The 24,934-nt window shown below is 47.7% G+C and overlaps 1 protein-coding gene across 2 annotated transcripts in view; it reads right to left on the bottom strand.

Moving 5' to 3' along the window:
* Positions 1–23,973, bottom strand: part of GPR55 (G protein-coupled receptor 55) — a 67,782-nt gene extending 43,809 nt beyond the window's left edge. For both annotated transcript variants that reach the window (XR_013828686.1, XM_079924081.1), the window contains exon 1: positions 23,806–23,973. Coding sequence is in view for 1 of the 2 variants with exons in the window: in XM_079924081.1 (XP_079780207.1) it covers positions 23,806–23,824 (19 nt within the window). In the remaining variant the exon portion in view is untranslated. The remainder of the gene's footprint in view (positions 1–23,805) is intronic.
* Positions 23,974–24,934: the final 961 nt, after the last annotated feature.

Genomic DNA, 24,934 nt, shown 5'->3' on the forward strand with positions numbered 1-24,934 from the left:
TCAGCTATGCACTCCCAGACAGGCACAGCCCTGAACCACCACACATCCTCTGCAGCTCCATTACTTCATAGCTGGCTCATGACCTCCTCTCCCTCCCCAAGGCCACAGTCCAGGTTTCCTAATCCTTCCTTACCGAGAGTCCTGAGCAGAAGACAAGATGGCAGGTCATTCAAGAGAGACACTTGGAGGGGTCAGAGCCAGGATACAAGCTAACTTGGCCTGAGCCAGTGACAGTGACAGACGACAGCATCACCTTCCTGTTATATAGCACAATCCTCATACTCTTGGCCTCCCACAGCCCAGGGTGAAACCCCAGACCTCCCCACCTCCCCAGGATGCAGTTGGAGAAGAATTTGAAAATATTCTTGCAGTAAATCCTAAGAGTTTTCATCATAAGGAAAAAATGTTTTTCTATTTCTTTAATTTTGTATTCATATGAGATGAAGGATGTTATAATAATTTATGATATTAAATGTGTTATGATAATCATTTCATGATGTATGTCAGTCAAACCATTATGCTGTGCACCTTAAATTTATACAGTGCTGTGTGTCAGTTGTATCTCAATAAAACTGGAAGGAAAAAAAGAAAATATTCTTGCAGCCTGCATTTGGAGAGTCATCAACCTAAAAGTTTCTCGAAGAGTCCCAAACTCAATAGAAACAACTAAAGAATGAATTCTATAGAGACTACTATATGAGAAATGAAAAACATACTGCTTATGAAAGTGAAACATTTAGTTAATTATGGTGTATCTTGCGTGAAAGAACTATATTAGATTTTTAACTCTGGAATACTACGTAAGCTAGAATATAACTTTAAGAAAATAAATTTGCCCTGTGTCATTCCAAAAAATATTGCGTGGCAAAAGCCTCATCTAGGAGAAAGTTAATGCTAATTTCTCAAAATCTATAAACTATGCAGCACAGATGATATCGGAGTTACCAAATAGAAGAGAGAAAGTTGGGACTTCCCTTGTGGTCCAGTGGTTCGGACTCCGTGCTTCCACTGCAGGGGGCATGGGTTCGATCGCTGGTCAGGGAATTAAGATCCCACATGCCGTGACATGGCCCACCCCCGCAAAAAAAAAAGAATAGAGAAAATTTACCAAGGAGAGCAAGCTGTTTGAATCCTTTAAACTTTGGTTAAAGTTGTTCTCATACTAATAATTGGGGCGTGGAGTGGGATGGTTAAATGTCACATAAAAAAGCTGGCCAGGCAAGGACTTCCCGAAATGCCACTTGAGGAGGTGAAACTGTCAGGACGGGCTTCATATGGAATCAATTTTCTTTACAAAAGACCGTGTTATGTCATTTGCTCCTGAAATGCATAAGAAGTATCAATACAATCAAATTTCTCTTTCTGCAACCAGATGACCGGAAAATGGTTGTGCCAGCCTTGCATACCCTGGTCTTCTGCCCTGTTTTTCTGTGGCCAAAAAAACAAAAACAAAAAACAGTTTTAACAAATACTTTTTATATGGCTTTGAGAAATAGTTGGTCTTTCCCGATAGCATCTCAGTTGAAAGAAAACCTAGGGAGCTCGACGGGTGCTGGGGACACTTGAATCAGGAGGAAGGTAAACGAAGACTCCAGGTCCCCTTTTGGCTGGATTCTACCAGCTCTGGAAAATGAAAAACTCTCCAGGAACCCCAAGCAGCAGGCGAAGGGCAGGGCTTGGACCAGACTCCCAGAGCCCTGGGCTTTTGCATCCAGCCACCCCCCCACCCCCCCCCCCCCCCAGCACTGCGGCAGCCTTAAGCCTCCCTTGAGTCCCATCACCTCTTTTTCACTTTCCCCTGGGCAACTGAAGGATACCATGTTGGATGGGAGGAAATAAGTCCCCTAGGGCCAGTCATTTGTTGGCGAGAACATTGATGCTCATTGTGTCTCTTCCAGGTCTCAGTAAACAGCTCCCAGGTAAAGTAGGAGGGCTTGGCCTTTCTTAAGAGCTAATTAAACTGCCCCCAAGTAGCACCTGGGGAGGAAAGTCAGCTATGGCATGGCTCCCACCTCCCCATCTCGGGGTGGGAAGCATGATACACGAGGGTCTCTTAGAGGACAGGCCAAGCTTTCGAGATGGAGAGCCATGGGGACTGGCCCACCACGGCACCTCTCCCGCACCTTCTTCCCCAGACTTCTCATTGTCCTGCAGCCCCAGGGCTGGGCTGGGCTGAGCCTATGAGAACCCAGTGCTTACCTTTGCCCCTGGGGGAAAGGGGGACCGGGCAGCTCTAGGGGACAAGGCTCCTTTTCCACGGCTCCAAGGAGCTGAGCCATGGGTTTCCTCACTTGGGTGGACATTGCAAGCTCTGTCCTTGTTCAGCCCTGTCTGAGATGCCTGGGGGGAGCCCGGAGGTATCATGGGTCAAGGAGAGAAAGGAGGGTTCTCAGAGGTGGGGTGATTTGGAGCCTGGGAATGACGTGACCCAGACGTTTCCCAGAGAAGTTTCCAATCCAAAAAGGGCAGGGGTGGTCTGAGGTGTTTTTCATAGAAGCAGTCCACGTCTGTCATCCTGAGAAGACTGTATCCTTCCAGCTGCCCAGCCCCCAGGGCTGCAGAGGTCTGGGCCTCATACCACTGGCTCCGTAGAGATTCACAGAGGTATCTTCTAGGATACCTGAACAGGAGGCCAGGTGGACCCGTGACCCCCAAAGTAGAGGTGTCTGTGGGTCTCTGGCAATGACAGGGGCCAAACGTATCGACTCACCACATTAACAAGAGGGAGGGACCAGGGTGCAGGCCAGTGAGTGGTCTGAAGTGAAAAAAGAGGACCCCATATCTGATTTGGAGAACAGCTCTGTGTGTGTGTGTGTAAAGAGAGAGAATGGACAGGAGGCCTTTGGGGGTCAGGAGTCAGGTGAAGGAGTGTGTGTGGAAGTTTCACATGGCCTGGCCCTGGGCACGGTGCCCAGGGCAGAACCTTGTTCTGAAAGTGGGGTCGGTGCCACGATTCCTTCCCCAGCAATGAGGCTGCCCACTCACTGAAGAGACACTAGGCCCTTGCGTGGTAGGGGAGGGTTTGGGGAGGGGCTACCACTCCCCCCTCCCCAGTCACCTCCATCCCAGCAGGCCCAGGGCCAAAGTGTCCTGCTGGGCCCTGAAGAGAGCCAGTCCCCCCATCCTCAGTCTGGGGGGCACCCCCGCTGTCCTGCCATGCCAGGCCTAGGGGATGCAAATGGCCTGAGAAAGCCAGGGCCCTGGGGAGCAGGTTCTTACCTGGCTCTTTGGCCTGTGCCTGGACCAGGGCCCAGCAGAGACTCTGCTTGGGGTAGGACCTAGCCCTGGAGGAGAGGAAGTGAAAGAGGAAGTGGGTAACTACGCAGGAAGGGGCTTATGGAGGGCTCCTCAAAGTCTGCCCCTGTCCCCACTTGCCCTTGGCATTCAAATTCGGAGCTCAGGGTTACGGTTTGGTACTACATTCACTTCGTAATCATTTGCAAACTTGAGGCCATCAGCAGGCGGCATCCCAGCTCCCTCGGCCGTGAACCCTGGAGAAGAGGCACCAGTCGGATGGTCTGTCTTCACAGCAAGAGATCTCACCTCACAGGAAGGCGGTTATCAAGACTGAGAAGTCTACAGGGGCCAAAAGAAAGCATAATTCTGGACGCTGACCACAGCACATTGTGCCCCCCTGGAGGGGGCAGGGAGCCTGGGCTGTGTTTCTGGGCTCTCAGGGGTCACCCCTACTCACGCCCCACCAGCACGCCAGGGCTCACCTTCCTAGGGGGACATGCCACCGCCTTTTGGCTGCCCCAGCTCGAGCTGTCTGGCCCAGCTGGGGAGACAGAAGAATATAAAAGTGGGTGCTCCCATTTCTGCCGGTCCAGCCTTTCCTTGCTTCTGTCCTGCATGGGAAACAGGAGGAGCCCTGGCTGCACTGGGGCCCGCAAGAAGGGAGTTAAGGACGGTGTGGAGGCTCTGAGGCTCAGGAACCTCCAGGCTCAGAGGCAGCCTGCGTCCCCCGTCCCCCCCCCGCCCAGCCTTCACCTCCAGCTGGAGTGCTCTCTCCCAGGTGGCTGAGAGCTCACTGTGGAGAGGGGGGCCTCCGGGAGTGCTGGAGGGCCCGCCAGGCTGCCTCAGAGCTGCCCGCCATGGACTGCCCTGCGCCCCCGATCCACGAAGCTCTGAGAGGTCTGGAGGCCCGCTGGCAGGGGCATCAGGCCCCTAGAACAGTTTGCAAAATGACCCGAAGGTGGGGAGATAGCGGGAGGAGGTGACTGGGCGGGGAAGTTGTAGGGACGGGTGAGCAGTCTGCCTGGGTGGCTGGAGGCCAGGCGGCGAGGGAAGAGGGCGGGGGGAGGGGGACTGGTGGGGGATGGGGAGCCGGGGACTCCAAGGGGCCTGTGAAGGCAGTAGGCCTCACGGGCTCCAAAGGGAAGTGGGGGGCTGCTGCGGCAGGTAGGGGTAGAGGGGAGCAGGTAAGGGGGAAGAGGCAAGGGGAGGGGGAGGGGGAGGGGAGGGCAGCAGGCTGGGGGCAGCAGAATAACAGCAGGGCTGCTTTTTCTTCATTGTTGCCAATGAACAGGACAAGAGCTGGACCCTGGGGTTCCGGAATCCGAGTTCCGTCTGCCCTGTGGATTTGTCCTTGTGACCTCGGAAGCAGAGAATTCTAGAGGGAGAGAATGAAAAGTCCCGCCTGCAGCACAGCTGTGCCCACTGTAGAGATGAGGAGACCAAGGTCCATATGGGGACCATCAGAGGCAGTGCCTGGGCCACAGCTGGATATGTTTGTCCCAGGGCAAGGCCCCTTTCCAACCTGAGCCAGCACAGGTTAGGCCCATCTGGGGGTTCATGAGACAGACTCCTGGCACCCCCATCCTTGGAGAGAGCCTGAGAGCCTGGCTGGCTGGTGCTCTGGAGTGGCCCCTCTCTCCCAGGCGTATCCTCCCTCTCCCAGGAGCCCCTCCATGGCAGGGTCAAGAGGCTTCGATGCCTGGGAGATGTGTGGGCTGAGGAATTTCCTAGAGCAAACAGGGATCCCCATGTTTGTCTCTGAGCGTCCCTGACCCAGTGGGGCCCAGGCAGCAAAAGCAGCCATGGAGGGTCGGTCAAAAAGCAAGAGCCTGGAGCGGGGAGAGTCCCCTTGGAGTCTGTGCTGGGACGTGGTGAGCCAGGCGCTGCCCCCATTCTCCCTGGCTTCCTACGCCAGGCCCAGGAGTCAGGACCAGTGAGAACAGTCAGGTAAGAAATCTCTCCATGGAGACCGCTTCCACCTGTCATTCAACACTCACGCAGTAACGTCCCCGTGCTCTCTGGATCCCAGGAAGGACCTCAGAGAGATTTCCCAGGACAGTGGTGGAAATTACCTAAGACTGGACATTGGACTGGGGCAAACCTGATCCCGCCCACGTGTGACTGACTGATTTTTCCTAGAACTTCCGTGAGCTTCACAACAGAGACCAAGGAACCTGGGTTTCTGGGGACTTGCTGGACTCACCTTGCAAGTCCACTTGACCCTCATGCCTTCTCCTCTAGATGTTTCACTGTCTCCAAGCAAATGCCCAAGAAATCCTGAACCCCATCAAGCCACTCCCCATGTCATATCCTACTGCACCCCCCTCCCTTGTCTCCACTTCATCTCTAAGCTCCCTTCCAATGATTCTCCAGGCCTGGGGCCACCATGCATCACTCTACCAAGTTCTTCACTGTCCTCCACTCCCCTCCGGTCCTCACTTGCTCTAATTACAATGACTCCTTGCAAACACCCCAAGATGCTGGCAGGTTCTTGGGAAGGGCTCCTGTGCCTGCTTCCCACTGTGAGGGAGCCACGGGGAGAGTATGACAGGGCCGCAGACAGGATGTGGGGATCAGAAAGTGAGGGTGGCGATGCTGCTCCTCCTGCCACACTGGAGACCGGGGCGGTGTGCCAAACCTCCCAGAGACCCCCGTGGCTCAGCCCGGAGTGGAAGCACTGATCTGACTCTTGCACATCCCGGGGTGGTGCGAAACCCCGAGTCAGCCCCGAAGGTTCTAAACCAGGGGCCACAGAATGATTCACTGAGCCTGGGAGGGGGCAGGAAGCAGGCGTGCATCTCAGCAGGGAGAGATGTGGGCGGGTTAGCACATCTGTGAGAGCTCATGGCCCAGCCGTGTCCAGGGCTCCTGGGGGATGTTGGTCAGCGTGGCGCAGAGAAGCCCGAGGACCGGATGCTGACCCCGCCCCCCACTCCCCGTAGCCACGCCCCCACACTCGTGAGATCTGGGGAAAGAGGAGGAGAATCCTGAGTTAACCAAGACGAGGGGCCCTTGAAACAGAAATCAAGTCCTGGAAGAAAGGAAGAAGCTCTGGCTTCTTCCTTTCTTCACGTAAACACATGTGAGTTTACGAACTGAGATGGGAACCGGCCCCATCAGCGTGGAGGCTGGGATCCCAGGGCAAACCCCACAGGTTTGGAAGAAAGCTCACGGAGGGAACTGGAGGGGACTTGGATTCCAGGAACCATTGCTGATTGGTTCAGAGGGAAAGTTCCGCGGTGAGATGACTGACAGCACGCGAGCGAATTCTCAGAGTGAAAACGAGAATGCAGTGCCTGCGTGTGGGAGCCCCCGGGAGTGACTCAGCACTGATGTGGCACGCGACATTCTGCTTTAGCCGGAGGTTAAGACCCTGGTTCAGGAGTGGGAAGAACACAACTGAAAGCTCTGTCGCAAATTGGCATGGAGCTCGTTATCACGACTCCCCAGACACAGACCACTGTCCCAAAGACGACAAAGCAGGACCACTGCCCATGCTCACGACAAGGAATCCTTCCCGAAGCCCTGCACGTGACAGACACCATTCTCGGCCCTGCAGATGCGACGATGAAGTCAGACACGTCGTCCCCGCAGGCACTGACTCTCTGAACACATAACGGTGCCCCCGTATCCGTCCCCCAGGTATTCTCACTGCGCTATTCTCACTGCGCCGTTGGGACTTCCTTCCTCCCCCCTACCCAGCCCCCTCCCCCCCAACCCCGCAACCCCCGTTCCCAGCCACTCAGCCTCCAAGTGGAAGGGGGTGTGCCTGCTGGCCCAGGCCTGGGGCTCTCCTTTGTGATAACGATTCTTGCTCATGGGCAAAGCAGAGAAAACCCTAAAGAAGACCGGAGGCTCAGGTGATCTCTGCAAAGGACAGTGGAGCTGGGAGAGGGGACCCCTACTGACCAGCCTGGGCGGGGAGGTGGGCTTGGGTGGTTGGGATTTAAGAGAGAAAGAGGCGGAAAGAGAGGGAGTTGATTCTGGGAGGCAGCTGCCTTCTTTAAGAAGTATATTTCGAGGGTGAGTGCTGGGGCGAGGTTTTCACTTACTTACGGAGCATTAAGAATGTACTCCCAGAACTTCCCTGGTGGCGCAATGGTTAAGAATTCGTCTGCCGGGCTTCCCTGGTGGCGCAGTGGTTGGGAGTCTGCCTGCCGATGCAGGAGACACGGATTCGGACCCCGGTCTGGGAGGATCCCACATGCCGCGGAGCAACTAAGCCCGTGAGCCACAACTACTGAGCTCTGCGCGTCTGGAGCCTGTGCTCCACAACGGGAGAGGCCGCTACAGTGAGAGGCCCGCACACCGCGATGACGAGTGGCCCCCGCTTGCCACAACTAGAGAAAGCCCTCGCACAGAAACGAAGACCCAACACAGCCAAAAATAAATTTAAAAAAAAAAGAATAAAGAAAAAAAGAATCCGTCTGCCAATGCAGGGGGCGTGGGTTCGATCCCTGATCCGGGAAGATCCCACATGCAGCAGAGCAACTAAGCCCATGCACCACAACTACCAAGCCTGGGCTCTAGAGCCCGCGAGCCACAACTACTGAGCCTATGTGCCACGACTATTGAAGCCCACGCACCTAAAGCCCAAGTTCCGCAACAAGAGAAACCACTGCAATGAAAAGCCCGCGCACCGCAGCGAAGAGGAGCCCCTGGTCGATGCAACTAGAGAAAACCCGCGCGCAGCAACGAAGACCCAACGCAACCAAATAAATAAAAGAATGTACTCCCAGACATATGACTCAGTTTTCTCCTTAAAACAATGACGTGAAAAGGAAAAGAAAGAAAAGGAGGAAAGGCTTACTGAATGCAATGCATGCCCTCATTTGGGTCCTCACCTGATTCCAACAAACCACCTGTAAAAAGACACTTTTGAGACAACTGGGGAAATCTGAGTATAGATTGGATGACAGATGATCTTAAAGACTGACTTTTAAATTTTTTTAGCTAAGATGATAAGTGGTGGTTGCATCAAAAAGTGTCCTCGAGATTTGTGGTTGCCAAGGCAGGGGGTGGGCGGGGGAAACGGATGGACTGGGAGTTTGGGGTTAGTAGATGCAAACGATTACATTTAGAACAGATAAACAACAAGGTCATACTGTACAGCACAGGGAACTATAACCAATCTCCTGGGGGTAAACCATAATCGAAAAGAATACTTAAAAAAAACAAGTATATCCGTGTATAACTGAGTCACTGTGCTCTACAGCAGAAATTAGTACAGCATTGTAAATCAACTATACTTCAATTAAAAAAATAAACGTGTCCTCTACAGAATGATGCACCCTGATGTGTTAGGCTGAGATGTCATGAGTCAGTGGGAGTGGGTGGGGGAAGGAATCCATCTGAGAAGGTTGGCGGAAATTAATCGTTGTGGTGGCTGGGCGGGCAGTCCCAGTGGGGCCGACTGTGTTCCTGCTGGAGCTGGGCCGACTTTCTGCCCTGGCAGTTTCAGAAGCGAGCAGGACTGGCCCACTGAACTCTTGGGGACCTCTGGGGCCTACCAGGGCCATAGCAGGTGTGTATCCAGTGTGGTTCTTTAGGGCTCTACTGGGGTTCTTTGAGACACTGCCCCAAGCTGGAGATCAGAACATCTGAGTCACATCATATTCTGGTGAACCCCAAAAAGTAGATAAGAATTGTCATAGCTTCATGCTGAACCTTGGTCAACCTAACCCATTGTCAACTTCCCCATGTTTGACTTGGGTGTATTCAACTTTCCAACAGCCCCATCACCTTTGGCCACAGTCCAGACCCTCCACCCCTTTCACACACCCAGCCCAGAGAGATCTATTGGCCGTCAAATCAACATTTTGAACTACCTACTATAGCACCTGCCTGGAAGCCCACAGCTGTTCGTGCATCTGCCTCTCTTGGTCTGTATCACCCTAGTTTTGCTACTCATGGGCCTTTTACTGAGGTTAGTCCTTATAGTTTATGACTGTGAATAGAAAATGGAAGTGCTGATACTAGTGATAGGAAATGACCTTAATACAGGTGAGACAAAGATGGAGATCCTGAGATGTGCTGAAGTAGCCAAGCCCGGCCTCGGTCAGCTGCACCTTGGATGTAAGCTGGCCACACCTGCTGCAATGTGAAGGGCAAGAATGCAGTCAAAGGGTACGTGCACAGTCATGGTCATAGGAGATTGCATTTACACTGCAAGGTGTAATGAGAGGTTTGGTTGTATTTGCAGCTCGGGGGGAATAGGACCCATGCCACACTCCCTGCCCCTTTCTCACTAGCTCTGAGTCTGTTGCTGGACCTGATGACTTCAGTTCTGTCTTTTAAGGACCACTGTGTTCATCTTCATATAGTCTCCCCAAGTCTATCACAGCCTGCACACGGCTACCAGTGAGGGCTTCCTAAAACACAGACCAGGCCCTGGTCCTGCCCAGGTGGAGTCTCTGGATCCCAGCTCTCCAGCCCAGGGACTGCCCGCTAAACTGCCCATCAGGCCCTGCTAGCCATGCTTCCTCCAGGCCAAGACCCACCTGGCACTGGTGGCCTTCCAGCTGCTCTCACCCGGCTCCATTAGACATGGTGGGGCCCCTGGACCTGGTTCTCTCCAAAATGTCTCGGGCTCTGCAGCTTCTTCCTTCCCTTTGTGAAGTGAAGCACATCCCCTCACAGCTGGTCTGCTGTCACCTCCACACAAGCCTTTGATAACAGCTGCTTAACCAAAGGTTTTTCATGTCACCACTGAAAGGGCACCATGGATGAGCAAAAGCATCTAGTCTCCATCCCTGACTGGTTCCCTCTGTGTGCCTTTCACCCCCACCTTCTTCCCTGGCTCCAGGCCCCTCGGTGACTCTCCTCTCTGCTCCTGCCTAATCACACTGACCTGCGCCAGCGGACAGGTTACAAAGCCCTTGCTTTTGTTTATGCTTATTGCAAAATAAAAAACAAAAAAAAACTGAGGCCAGAGATTGGGAGGCACCATGAAGTGTCTGTTTTATAATTTTCATTTCTCACTTCAGGCCATATATATTCTTTCCATGCTAGCACACAGTCTTCATAAATATAAATATATATATATATTTTAAACAATATTACTGACTATATTCCCCATGCTGTACATTTCATTTTCATGACTTTTTTTTTTTTTTTTTGTGGTGCACGGGCCTCTCACTGCTGTGGCCTCTCCCGTTGCGGAGCACAGGCCCCGGATGCGCAGGTTCAGCGGCCATGGCTCACAGGCCTAGCCGCTCCGCGGCATGTGGGATCTTCCCCTGCATCGGCAGGCGGACTCTCAACCACTGCACCACCAGGGAAGCCCCCATGACTCATTTATTTTGTGGGAAGTTTATACTTCTTAATCTTCCTCACCTATTTCACTCATCCCCCTCCACCGCCCTCCCCTCTGGCAATGACCTGTTTGTTCTCTGTATCTATGAGGCTGTTCCTATTTTGCTATGTTTGTTCACTTGTTTTGTTTTTTAAATTCCACATGTAAGTGAAATCACACAGTATTTGACTTCGTCTGACTTATTTCACTTAGCATAATACCCTCTAGGTCTACCCATGTTGTCTCAAATGGCAAGATTTCATTCTTTTTTATGGCTGAGTAGTATATATATATTCCATTGTAATATATATAACGTAATATATATATAGGCCACATCTTCTTTATCCATTCATCTATCGATGAACACTTAGGTTGCTTCCGTATCTTGACTATTGTAAGTAATGCTGCAATGACCATGGTTGGGGGGTGCAATGTATCTTTTAGAATTAGTGTTTTTATTTTCTTAGGAAAAATACCCAGAAGTGAAATTGCTGGATCACATGGTAGTTATATTTTTAATTTTTTGAGGAACCTCCATGGTGTTCTCCACAGTGGCTGTACCAATTTGCATTCCCTCTAAGAGTGCACAAGTGTCCCCTTTTCTCCACATCCTCACCAACACTTGTTCTTTGTTGTCTTTTTGATGTTAGCCATTCTGCCAGATGGGAGGTGATATCTCATTGTGGTGTTGATTTGCATCTCCCTGATGATTAGTGACGTTGAGCATCTCTGCATGTGTCTGTTGACCATCTGTATGTCTTCTTTGGAAAAATGTCTATTCAGTTTGTCTGCCTATTTTTGTTTGTTTGTTTGTTTGTTTTGGCTGCACCAGGTCTTAGCTGTGGCACGCGGGATCTTCATTGCAGCATGCGGGATCTTTAGTTGTGGCGTGTGGGAACTTAGTTGTGGCATGCATGTGGGATCTAGTTCTCTGACCAGGGATCGAACCCGGGCCCCCTGCATTGGGAGCACAGAGTCTTATCCACTGGACCACCAGGGAAATCCCTCTGCCCATTTTTTAATCAGGTTGTTTGGGGTTTTTTGATGAGCTGTATGAGTTCTTTGTATATTTTGGATATTGACCCTTATCAGATATATCATTTGTAAATATCTTCTCCCATTCAGTGGGCAGCTACTGATAGTTTCCTTTGCTGTGCAAGAGCTTTTTAGTTTGATATAATCCCATTTTATTTCTTCTTTTGTTTTCCTTACCTGAGGAAACACATCCAAAAAATTATTGCTAAGACCAATGTCAAAGCGTGTACTGCTTATATTTTCTTCCAGTTTTATGGTTTCAGGTCTTACACATAAGTCTTTATTCCATTTTGAGTTTATTTTTGTATATGATATTAGAAAGTAGTTTATTTGATTCTTTTGAATATATCAATAACTATCCAGTTTTCCCAACACCATTTATTGAAGAGGCTGTCTTTTCCCCATTGTATTTCTCCATTGCCTCCTTTGTTGTACATTAACTGAACATAGAAGTGTGGGTTCATTTCTGGTCTCTATTCTGTCCCAATGATCTATGTATCTGTTTTTGTGCCAGTACTACATTGTTTTGATGACTGTAGCTTTTAATATAATTTGAAATCAGGGAGCATAATACCTCCAGGTTTGTCCTTCTTTCTCAAGATTGTTTTGGCTATTCAGGGTCTTTTGTGTCTCCATACAAATTTTAGAATTTTTTATTCTAGTTCTGTGAAAAATGCCACTAGTATTTTGATAGGGATTACATGGAATCTCTAGATTGCCTTGTGTAATATGGTCATTTTAACAATATTTATTCTTTTGATCTGTGAGCACAGTGTATCTTTCCATTTGTTTGTGTCATCTTCAATATCTTTCATTAAGCTCTTATAGTTTTCCAAGTAAAGGTCTTTTACCTCCTTGGTTAGATTTATTCCTAGGTATTTTATTCTTATTGATGCAATTGCAAATTAGATTGTTTCCTTAATTTCTTTTTCTGATAGTTTGTTGTTCATGTATAGCAATGCAACAGATTTCTGTATATTAATTTCGTACCCTGCAACTTTACTGAATTCATTTATTAGTTCTTTTTTTAATAAATGTATTTTATCTATTTATTTTTGGCTGCGTTGGGTTTTCTTTGCTGTGTGTGGGCTTTTCTCTAGTTGCAGCGAGCAGGGGCTGCTCTTCATTGTGGTGCGTGGGCTTGTCACTGCAGTGGTTTCTTTTGTTGCAGAGCACAGGCTCTAGGTGCACGGGCTTCAGTGGTTATGCCATGTGGGCTCAGTAGTTGTAGCCCACAGGCTCTAGAGCACAGGCTCAGTAGTTGTGGTGCACAGGCTTAGTTGCTCCGCGACATGTGTTCTCTCTCTTTTCTCCTTCTGGGACACCTATATTGTGAATGTTAGTATGCCTGATGTTGTCCTAGAGGTCTCTTACATTTTCCTCATTTTTTTAAATTCTTTTTTCTTTTTTCCGTTCAGCTTGGGTGATGTTCACTACTCTGTCTTCCAGTTCACAGATCCATTCCAATGTATCATCTAATCTACTCCTGATTCCTTCTAGTGTTTGTTGTTGTTGTTTTCAGTTTTTGTATTCAGCTCTGTTTGATTCTTCTTCATTAAACTTCCCACTATGTTCATCCCTTCTTCTGAGTTCATTGAGCACCTTTATGATCATTACCTTGAATTCTTTATTAGGTAGATTGCTTATCCTCACTCTTCTTAGTTCTTCTTCTGGGTTTTATCTTGTTCCTTCATTTGGAACATATTCCTCTGTCACCTCATTTGACCTAATTTCCTGTTTTTATTTTTATGTATTAGGTAGGTCGGTTATGTTTCCCAATGTTGGAGAAGTGGCCTTATGTAGGAGTCATCTTTTGAGGCCTAGCAGCACACTGCCCTCTGGTCAGCAGAGTTATATGCGCTAGTGGTGTCCCCTATGTGGGCTGTATGGGCCCTTCTGTTGTGGCAGGGCTGACTACTGTGGGCCTGGTGGTAGGTGGGGCTGGCCCCAAGCCCAGTTGGCTGCCAGGCCCTACCTCATGTGGCAGTTGCTGGTGGGCTGCTAGGCTGAGTTCTGGTGCAGCTGGTTGTGGGGCCTGGAGGATCCCAGGGCTGGTGCTGGCCTGCTGGTGGGCAATGCCAGGTCCTGGGGAGGCTGGTTAAGGGGCTGGTGGGTCCACAGCTGGTACAGTCCTGCTGGTGGGTGAGGCTGGATCTCCAGGAGGCTGGCTGACTGGACATGGGGGTTCCCAGGACTGGTGCCAACTGGCTGGTGGGCAGGGAAGCCCCCTGTGGTAATAGGCTAAAGGGAGGACTCCAAAATGGCCCTTTGCACTAGCATCCTCATGGTAGATTGAGCTCCCCAAAATGGCCCTTGCCAGCATCTATGTCCCTAGGGGGAGTCGCAGTCCCAGTTGCCTCCTGCTTCACCAAGATCAATAAGTGAGTGTGACTCAGGCTCCTTTCAAACTACTCCCTCTGCTGGGTCTCAGAGCATGTGGGATTTTGTGTGCATCCCTTAAGAGCAGAGTCTCTGTTTTCCACGGCCTCCCAGCTCTCCCATACACAAGCCCTGCTGGCCTTCAATCCAGTCATTCTTGGGACTCATCTTCCCAATTCAGGACCCCTGGGCTGAGGAGGCTGATGTGGGGCTTGAATGCCTCACTCCTTGAGAAGAACCTCTGCAATTGTAATTATCCTCCTGTTTGTGGGTCACCTATCTGGGGGTGTGGGTCTTGACTATACAATGTCTCTGCTCCGCCTACCTACCTTGTTGTGGTTCCTTCTTTATACCTTTGGTTGTGAAAAATCTTTTCTGCTAGTCTTCAGGTCATTCTCATTGATACTTGCTCTGTAAATAGTGGTAATTTTTGTGTGTCTGTGGGAGGAAGTGAGCTCAGGGTCTTCCTGCTCCACCATTTTGGCCACTCCCTCCATAATTATTATTTTTTCTTTTTTTGGCCACTCCACGTGGCATGCAGGATCTTAGTTCCCTCACCAGGGATCAAACCCATGCCCCCTGCAGTGGAAGCACCGAGTCCTAACCACTGGACTGCCAGGGAATTCCCAATAATTATAATTTTTAAACCACAAATTCTATTAAGTGGGTATACCAGCATTTATTTAACCATTCTCCAATTGTGGATCATTTGGGCAGTTTTTCCTTCTTTGGGGATTATTGTTTTAAAATATATCCCAAGGGGAATCATGGTGTCAAAGGGCAGTAATGTTTTATGGCCCTTGCTATATATTTTTAGATACCCCTTTCTAAAGGGGAAGGGGGAGGAGGCTGGTATCAATCCCCCCTGCCTGGATCAGTGGTTCTCAAAGTGTGGTCCAGGCACCCCTTGGGGAGAGGGTTCCTGGGACACTTTTAGGGAACCCACAAAGTCAAAACCATTTTTATAATATTACTAAGATGTTATTGGCCTTTTCCACACACTTCCTCTCATGAGTGTACAGTGGGCTTTTCCAGAGGCTGCAAGATGTGTGATATCACAACAGACTGAATGCAGAAGCAGAAAGGAAAAGTCAACCATCTTTTATTAAGTCAGATACCAGAGAGATTTAGGAACGTGTAAAAATAATACCTCTCGGGCTTCCCTGGTGGCGCAGTGGTTGAGAGTCCGCCTGCCAATGCAGGGGACACGGGTTCGAGCCCTGGTCTGGGAAGATCCCACATGCCTCAGAGCAACTGGGCCCGTGAGCCACAACTACTGAGCCTGCACATCTGGAGCCTGTGCTCCGCAACAGGAGAAGCCGCGACAGTGAGAGGCCCGTGCACCCCGATGACGAGTGGCCCCCGCTTGCCGCAACTAGAGAAAGCCCTCACACAGAAACGAAGACCCAACGCAGCCAAATAAATAAATAAATAAATAAATTTAAAAAATAAAAATAATACCTCTCTTCTCACTAATTATTTTGTTTTGGAAAATAAAATTATTTTTCATAAAAATGTTTCGTAAATATTTAAAATTTTTGTTTTAATTTCTAACATCAAAAATACTGATAGACATAATCTACATAAATAAAAGCTTTGGGGGGTCCTTAATACTTTTTAATAATGTGAAGTTTTCCTAAGATCATAATTTGAGAACCGCTGACCTGGACATGATATGGCAGAGTGCAGGGTCAGCTGAGTGGGGCTCATTTCAACCAACACCTACTAGCCTGTATCCCAGCAAGGCACCTGGGACGACATGCAAAGAGATGCTACATTTTTTTCTTTTTATCTCTTCTTCCCCACTTTTATTTCTTCTGCTCTTCCCTTTCCCTCTTCTCAGTTTTCCTCTTGTTTTTCTCCTTTCCCCTCCCCCAGCCTCAATTCTCATAACAAAAGTCACACAGATAACAACACCTTCCCTTTTTCATATGAACTGAAATTTTTTCTTACATCTAAATAAAGATTTAGTGACATTTGAAATAGGCTTTTCGTTATTACTCATCCCATTCAAAACAGTAATGTGTATATTTTTAAAACACCTCTTCACATGTAATCAAAGAACTGAAAATGAGATTTTTTTTCCCTAGCAAATTGGCAGAGATTTATTAAATGACAGTCCTTAGTGCTGGCAGAAGTCTAGGGAAAAGGACATCTTCATGCAGTTTCTAGAAGGCAATTTGGCAGTACCGATCAAGAGCCTTAAAAATAGCTTACCCTTTGACCCAGAGGAACATAAATGTTTATCAGGTCTGCTTTGTGCCACTTGCAACTTGGAGTTTCCTGAGATCCTGAGAATTGAGAGTAGGAAGGAACTTTTTTCCCCTTTTATTCTACCCAGAGAAAATTAAATTAGGGAGGGAGGGGCTTTCTAGACTTCAGGTAGAAACAACATGATCAAAGGCAAATCTTCCAGCAGGCCAGGGTCTTCTGGAGAGCAGGGAGCCTGAGGAAGCTACCACCTGGGTGCCGGGAGCTGGCAAATCTGGTGACCACTTTGACTGTTCTCCATATCGGAATGCTTTCCTGCTATTCTCAAGCCTTTAGTAATATATGATTAAAAGGTACATCCTGGGCTTAGCTATGAGATCCAGAAGTCATCTGGAGTCTCACCACCCCTTGAGTTCTAGACGAGACTGGCTCACCTGGACCTCAAGGGGCTGGAGAAGGACAAAGCCCTCCCTCCCTGGGGTGTCCTGTTCCATGGATGAAGAATAACCAAAGCCCTCCCAAGTTTTCTAGGAGCTCCCAGGGCAGGGCTGGCTGACATCTCCATGGTGCCCTCTGGCCACCATGCTGTCAGCCTCTTCCTAGAGTTCCAGCAAGCCCCCCTGCCCACAGGCAGTCATGAGTTTCCTGGGAATTTTTTTAAATTTGGGTGCTGCAGAGAGACAAGAGGATTCGTGTCACAAAACACAAACTTCAGCTTAACCACAGCTAAAATGACACGCAGCCACCCTGTCCCTGGGGAGCAGCCTCAGGCTTGCCTCCACACGGACCCCAGCCTCTCTCTGGCAGGCTCCTCTCACTGCCTTCCCGACCTTTCTCTCTCTCCACCCTTACCTCCCACAGAGCACTTGAAGCCTCTGAGTTGTGGCACAAGTTCACTCTGACACCCACACCCTTAAGTCCCACCTTCTGCCCTAACAGTTGTCGAGATGTTTCCTCGGCTAAGAGGACTTCTGGTTTCAGTTGTTACAGTGATTTTTTTCATCCTGTTTCAACTGGGCTTTGGGGAATTGGGGTAAAGCCTGGGTCCACACTTGGGGTGCAGTGGCTTGGGGAGAATGTGCACCCCACAGAAGCTGGTTCTGAGGTGGCCAGAGGTGAGGAGGGAGACACTATGACTAAGGTGACCAGGGAACACCAGGAAGGTTTTGTGGATCCTGGAGCCTTCCTCAGGCCTTCTGGGATAATGGACCCCCCAATGATGTCCTCGTACTAGTCCCCAGAACCTGTGAATGTTAAGGGACATGGCAAGGGGAATTAAGGTTACAGATGGAATTAAGCTTGCTAATCAACTGCCCTAAAAATAGGGAGATTATCCTGGATTATCCAGATGGGCCCAATGTAATCACAAGAGTTCTTAAAAGTAGAAGGGGGAGGCAGGAAAGAAAGCCAGGGGGATGTGATGGGAGAAGGGCTCAAGACACTGTTGCTGGCTTTAAACATGAAGGAAGGGGCCACGAGCCAAGGACTGTGGGGAGAGCAGCCTCGAGAAGCTGGAAAAGTCAAAGAAACAGGTTGTCCCCTGGAGCCTCCATAAGGAATGCAGCTTTGCCACCATCTTGATTTTAGTCCAGTGAGACCAGTGTTGGACTTCCAAACTACAGAACTGGAAGATAATTAATGTGTGTGTGTGTTTTTTTTTAAGAAGATGTTGGGGGTAGGAGTTTATTAATTAATTAATTTATTTTTGCTGTGTTGGGTCTTCGTTTCTGTGCGAGGGCTTTCTCTAGTTGTGGCAAGTGGGAGTCACTCTTCATCGCGGTGCGCGGGCCTCTCACTATCGTGGCCTCTCTGGTTGCGGAGCACAGGCTCCAGACGCGCAGGCTCAGTGGTTGTGGCTCACGGGCCTAGTTGCTCCGCGGCATGTGGGATCCTCCCAGACCAGGGTTCGAACCTGTGTCCCCTGCATTAGCAGGCAGATTCTCAACCACTGCGCCACCAGGGAAGCCCCTGTGTGTTGTTTAAACCACTTAATACATGGTCCTTTGTTAGAGCAGCCACAGGAAACTAATAGACCTTCCCAGACACTGTCAGGAGAAGAGAACCTGGTAAAAGTCTGCACATCCTGGGTCCCTGGGATGGTAATGAGGGCATTATGAGGCAGGGTCATCCAGGAATCCATAGATGCTGGAAACATCCAGGATACGTATACCCAGAAGACACCTTGCAAAGACCACCACCGTGAAAAGTATGACTTTGCACAGGACCAGGAAGAACGGGCTGGCAGTCCCCCCGGGTCTCCTGGAACCATTTCCCCCCCGGGGAATTCCCTGGGCGGGTCCTTGGTTTGGAGGCTCAGAGATCTGTTGGGTGGGTCTCATGGAGTGTTCTCACATTAGCCAAGCTCATTCTGAGAACCACAGCTACCGAGGCTGCATGCCACTAGCTTCTGATCATCAGGACCTTTTCTCTCTTGAACCACGATACCTAGGAAGCCAAATCATAACCGGAAGACTTCTGAACAGGTTCTGTGACTCGAATGTTTCCCAGCCCCTGCTACACAGCCCCACAGTCGTACTCACAATAGCTGCCCCGAGCACCAGGTAGGCTGTGTGCATCCTTGCACCTGGTTCCCCCAACCCCACCCCCCGACAGAGTGCTGACAGCTCTGCCAAGGCCTCATCCTTCACAGTCTTTTTTTCAGTGTTTCCACAGTGACAGGAAAGTCCTTGCTCTCGCTCAGGAGCCCTTCTTTCTCCTGAAGCGGACTTGGCTTTAATCTCTTATGGTCCATTATCTGTTGATTTTCATACTTAGCTTTCAGACAACAGTCTTCCTTTTGTTCCACATCACTGGCAGAAGCCTCCTGGTAGTTTCTGTGCACAGACAATATCTCTCAACCTATTTGTTCTTGAGACAAAAAAAAAAAAAAAAATCCTTGGAGATGGGGGTGCATCTGTGCCTAGGCTGGACCCTGAAATGGCTCTGGGTACCTATCTGGGAGGCAGGCTTTGGTTTTTCATCTTTATCCCAGCAAACTGTGATTACCTAGCTCCTCATACCCAGGGTACACCTACTCTGTCTGTTTGGAAGCCTCTTTAACTTGAAGACCAGCTGCTCCCTTCCCATTTTACTCTCAAAATTTGTAAACCTCAGATTCTCTGTAGCTTCTGGGGCTCTTTGTATCATATTTGGCATCCTTTCCAACTTCCCGACAGAAAGACAACCACGAGATCTCTCCCACACCCACCTTTCACCACTAAGCAGCTGTCTGACCTTTGGTAAAGCGTTTAGCTCCTCTAAGCCTCATTCTCTAATCCTACGAGTATTTATTGAGCACCAGCTAAGTGCCAGTGGCTTAGGAAAGTTTCTAGAAATGTAGCAGTAAAAAAAAATCCCTGCGCTCAGGAGCCTGCATTCTAGCAGCAAACAGATAACTAACATACATCGAATGTCAGGTGGTGACAAGTATCAAGGAGAAAACTAAGGCAGGGAAGAGGGATTGGGAGCGACAGGGACAGGGGCAGTGCTGAAATTTGAAATCCAGTGACCAGAAAATCCTCAGTATGGACTGAGAAGGTGAGCAAAGCCCTGAAGAGGATGAATCATTTCCTTGTTTGTAACATAGGGATGATAATAAAGTATTTCGCTCATCAAATTGCTGTGAGGGGCTTCCCTGGTGGCGCAGTGGTTGAGAGTCCACCTGCTGATGCAGGGGACGCGGGTTCGTGCCCCGGTCCGGGAAGATTCCCACATGCCGCGGAATGGCTGGGCTGTGAGCCATGGCCGCTGAGTCTGCGTGTCCGGAGCCTGTGCTCCGCAATGGGAGAGGCCACGACAGTGAGAGGCCCGCGAACCGCAAAAAATAATAATAAATAAATAAAAATAAAAAATAAACAAATTGCTGTGAGAATTATATGAGTTAATACATACAAAGCACTTAGATCACTGTCTGGCCCATTGTAAGTCCTTAATAAATATTAGTTATTGTTATAATCATTACTTTAATAAATGTTTTTTTGAAGGCTTTATGTTTTTCAAACATCCAATTTAGTTTGTGATGGGAATTCAAAGATGGCAAAGGGATATGCATGCCATTAGACTCTTTCAAAAAATCAAAACAGAGACATCTCTAATCAGTTCCTACCCTCTTCCTCCCTGAAGCAGGAATCCTTCTTAACATAGTCCTCTGGGCAGTCCACAGTAGACAACTGGAATTGACAGGTGAAAAGAAACTTATGGGCCATCCCCTGATGCAATTGCAGTTAGTGACAAATTCATCTTTTGAAATTCCCCCAGTATTCTTATCCATTTACTATGTGACGGTAGTATCCTCTCTCCCCAAGAGCTGGCATCCCAACTCATTCATCTTTTCTATGCAATAATAATCTCCATCTGCTTTGAGTGGCAAAGAAAAACGAATTCACGGTCCACTATTGAGATTATACAAAAAAATACAAACCACACTACACTGTAATTTGTCTAATGATTCCCTGTTATTTCTTTAGGGATCACCCAGTAAAAAGATCTTAACTTCCTATTATCTGTGTTTCCTTGATATGATAACAGGTCTGTGTCCCTGTCATGAACATGTGTGACAATGGATCAGATGTTCTTAGAAAAGAAAGTGGTTTTCACCCAGACTCCTTGCTCTCCCTACAGAACTGGAAAATCCCCACAACCTAAACACAGGCTCTTCTTCACTGTGCTTTCCCTTGGGCCTGTTCAAGATAGTCCCAGTATCTAAATTTAGTAGCATATTAATAGTGTCACTACTCACAGGCCTATTAAAGGTCAGTTCAATGGAAATTTTCTTAGAACTGTAAAGCAAAACCAAATACAATGCAAGTGTAGAGAATGATTATACTTCCCCTAGGTAGACCAGATGTCCATAACGGAGGCGTACGGTAAAATGCAGCCAGAATAGATTATGCCGGTGTCTTTACGCCAGAGGCTCTCTAATTCTCCTAACAAGGGAGTCCCAAAGTCTAGGCCGGTAGGAGGTCTTGTTTTAGCATTCATCTGAAAGCTGCGTTTTGTACCTAAATTTTTATTTTTTTAAATATCAGACTTGCGGAAAAGTTGAAAGACAATTAAATAAATACACATTTGCCCTTTAACAATTATATATATGTAAAGTTGTATATATTTACAGACACATATTAGTGTATATTCACAACTTTTTGCTGAACCACTTGAAAGTAAGTTGCAAACATAAGGTCACTTTCACCCCTAAATATTTCACCTGCATCTATTAAAAGAAGGATATTCTCTTATACAACCACAACACCATCATCACAGTCAAGAAATTTAACATGGACACAATAATATTATCTAATAGATAGTCCTTATTCAAATTTCCGCAATTATTTCCAAAATGTTTTTCTCAATTATTATCTTACATCCAATCAAGTTTCACACATTGTATTTGATTGTTTAATATATATTTTCATCTAGAGCTGTCCCCCGACCTTTTTTGTCTTTCATGACATTTATAATTTTTAACAGTCTTATGCACTATTCCCCAATATCTAGTTTCCTAATTTCTTCCTCATGATGTCATTCAGATTAACTATTTTTGGCAAGAATATTGCTTAGGTGATGTTGTGTCCCTCCTAATATGTCACATCAGGAAGCACATAATGTTAGTTTGTCCCATTATTTATGAATCTAATTTTGATCCTTTAATAAGGTCTCGTCTGACAGAGCTCTCCACTGTAATTATTTGGTTGGTCAAAAAGTTCATTCGGTTTTCCATTAAGATGTTACGAGAACCCCGAATGAACCTTTTGGCCAATCCAATAATATATAATCTGTGAAGTGACACTTTGATACTATGCAAATATCCTGTACCCCACAGCACTTCACCCAATGGTTTTAGCATCAATTGATGATACTGATTGGATCAGTTATTACAGAGGTCTTGGCAAAATGGTGATTATCTATCATTCCTTCTTTATTTATTAGCCAGCATTCTTCTGTGAAGACAAGTTGAAATATGGGTTTATCTGTCATAAATCACATTTAAAACAGCAGGAAATCTTCCACTAGAAGCACAATGGGGAGCACAACGTTCTGTGTGGTCTCCACTTCCATCTCCTCACCCTCACCCTTCTTTCCCTCCAACTGCTTCACTTACTGAACACGTTGTTCCTAGCACTGTGTTAGTGTTTTAGGTACATTGATCATTTAAACTGACACAGAGAAGCAACTTTACCCAAGGTAAGTGACAGAACAGGGATTTGAACCTAAACACGTGACTGAAAATCAATAGCCTTGCCCAGCCTCATTCCTAAACCACTGTGTTGTCCCTTCTTGTATACACATATGACAATCACAGCAATGGCAATCCTTGATTTTTGTTGATTCCTAGGGAACTCATCTTCCTTCCCCGTGATTATTAGCAATGTGTTGTAAAAAGGCCAGAGGAATTGTACCAAAATAATGACCATGGGATTATGGACCATCTTTATTTCCTCTTTATCCTTAGCTGTATTTCCCAAGTTTTCTATAATGAACATCTTTGATGGTTTGGGCAAATTTCTAGTTGTTAGATTCAAACAGACTCTTCTTAAGGGTCATCTGTCCCTTATAGAGCCAGGCTCACAGGATAGACACATGGGTGCATGCCTGGGTGTATGTGCTAGTATAGTGGTCATTCAGCAATATATGGGATTCATTCTACGCCAGACCAACTCGGGGAAAGAACCCAGTTCAACTAAGGGTCCACTTTCCCAGATTCCTAATTACAGCCTGGCTTTGTGCAAGACTGCAGGCATCTATCAAGGACAGAGATGACTAAGCCTTGAACCTCAAATTGTCTACAAAGTAACAGCAAGACAAGGAAACACACAAGAATCAATTTTTGAGAAGGACAAAGGAAGAAATGCTTGGCAGTGGGGTAAGAGCAGTGATCTCCATCCACCAAGGTCAGATGCAGGAGAGATAATTTAGGTTTCAAGAAATTTCTAGAAGGAAATTAAGAATCACAGACCAGGGGCTTCCCTGGTGGCGCAGTGGTTGAGAATCTGCCCGCCAAGGCAGGGGACACGGGTTCGAGACCTGGTCTGGGAAGATCCCACATGCCACGGAGCAGCTAGGCCCGTGAGCCATAACTACTGAGCCTGCGCGTCTGGAGCCTGTGCTCCGCAACAAGAGAGGCCACGATAGTGAGAGGCCCGCGCACCGCGATGAAGAGTGGTCCCCGCTTGCCGCAACTAGAGAAAGCCCTCGCACAGAAACGAAGATCCAACACAGCCATAAATAAATAAATAAAAAAGAATCACAGACCAGAAAGTCATTGCTCTGAGAGATTTTATAAGATTCTGGACATTTCTAACTTTCCCATGTTTTTTATTTTTGTTACTCCATGTCTGTTTCCCTATAGTCTCCAGCAGAGGGGGGGAAATGCCTTTAAAAAGGAAAAAAGAATTAGGAGGGAAGCTGAATCACAATACAAAACTATGTACAATTCTAAATAACAAAAAGCCACCGTAAGCTAGCTCTTACATGTAAAGACTTTGATAGCTCTTACATGTAAAGAAGTTGATACTTCCATCCTCACATGAAAAGAAACAGAACACACTGAAAATCAAAAACTTTTCTTAGATTCATAGGAGAACTGAGGTCACAGGGTAAACCACCATCCTGAAATCTGGAGAGACAGGGCAAGACAGAGAATCACAACTTACCCAGAGCAGAAGCCGCCATTGAAGCCAGCAACTGGCAGGAATGCAAATGATTTGATGAATTGCTGGAGGCTGAGTGTGGACCGGCTTGACAGTTAAAAACCGCTGGGGTTCCAGTCTTAGGGAGACTCCACAATTTCCTGGGGTTTACCTCCAGGAGCTCCACCAGGTTCCCTCTGGGAAAGTAGGGAAATAATCCCTGTGCTTCAGGGAAGGGGAGGAGAAAAGTAACCATTTTAAAATACACTCAGGGGATTGTAACCATTTTGAAAGCCCAGAGCGTTCTGTTCTCCTTATCAAAGGCCCTCCATCAAGGGAAACTGCTTTACCAGAGTCTTATCTGCCCTGAGGGAAGGGCAATGAGACAGTTCCAGCCCCCTCCAGTCTTCTAGTCTCACAAAATGGGAGAAGAAGAAAAGCCAAGAAATGCCTCTGAAGGTCAAGCTCAGGATCTCGGGTCCACTGAGGTTTAATCATAAGATTATAGAATATTTCCTCTCCCCCAGTACCTTACTGTATAGTTTCCTAGGGCTGCCATAACAAAGTACCATAAACTGAGTGGCTTACACAATAGAAATTTACTTTCTCACAGTTCTGGAGGCTAGAAGTCCAAAATCAAGGTGTTGGCAGGGCCATGCTCTCTCTGAAGGCTCTAGGGAAGCATCCTTCCTTGCCTCTCCCTAGTTTCTGGTGGTTGCCAGCAATCCTTGGTATTCCTTGGCTTGTGTCTGCATCTCTCCAATTTCTGCCTCTGTCATCACATGGCTTCTTTCTGTGTGTCTGTGTGTATCCCTATGTGTCCTCTCCTCTTACAAAAACATCGGTCTTTGGATTTAGGGTCCACCTTAATCCAGTACGACCTTCTTAATGTAACTAATTACATCTGCAAAGACCCTATTTCCAAATAAGGTCACATTTTGAGGTTCCAAGTGAACATGAATTTGGGGGGAACATTATTAAACCCACTACATTATCACCATATCAATAATTCCAAGATAATAAAAGTAAATCACAACTGAGAGAGCTGCAAGACACAGACTTTATTAAAGATAGAGTTCTTAGGGAACCTGAAAACAACAGAGAGAAAAAAATAAATAAAATTAGGAAACTGAAGTCTCTGGCACCTATGGCT

Source organism: Stenella coeruleoalba (assembly GCF_951394435.1).
Source record: "Stenella coeruleoalba genome assembly, chromosome: 6".
Taxonomy (NCBI): Eukaryota; Metazoa; Chordata; class Mammalia; order Artiodactyla; family Delphinidae; genus Stenella; species Stenella coeruleoalba.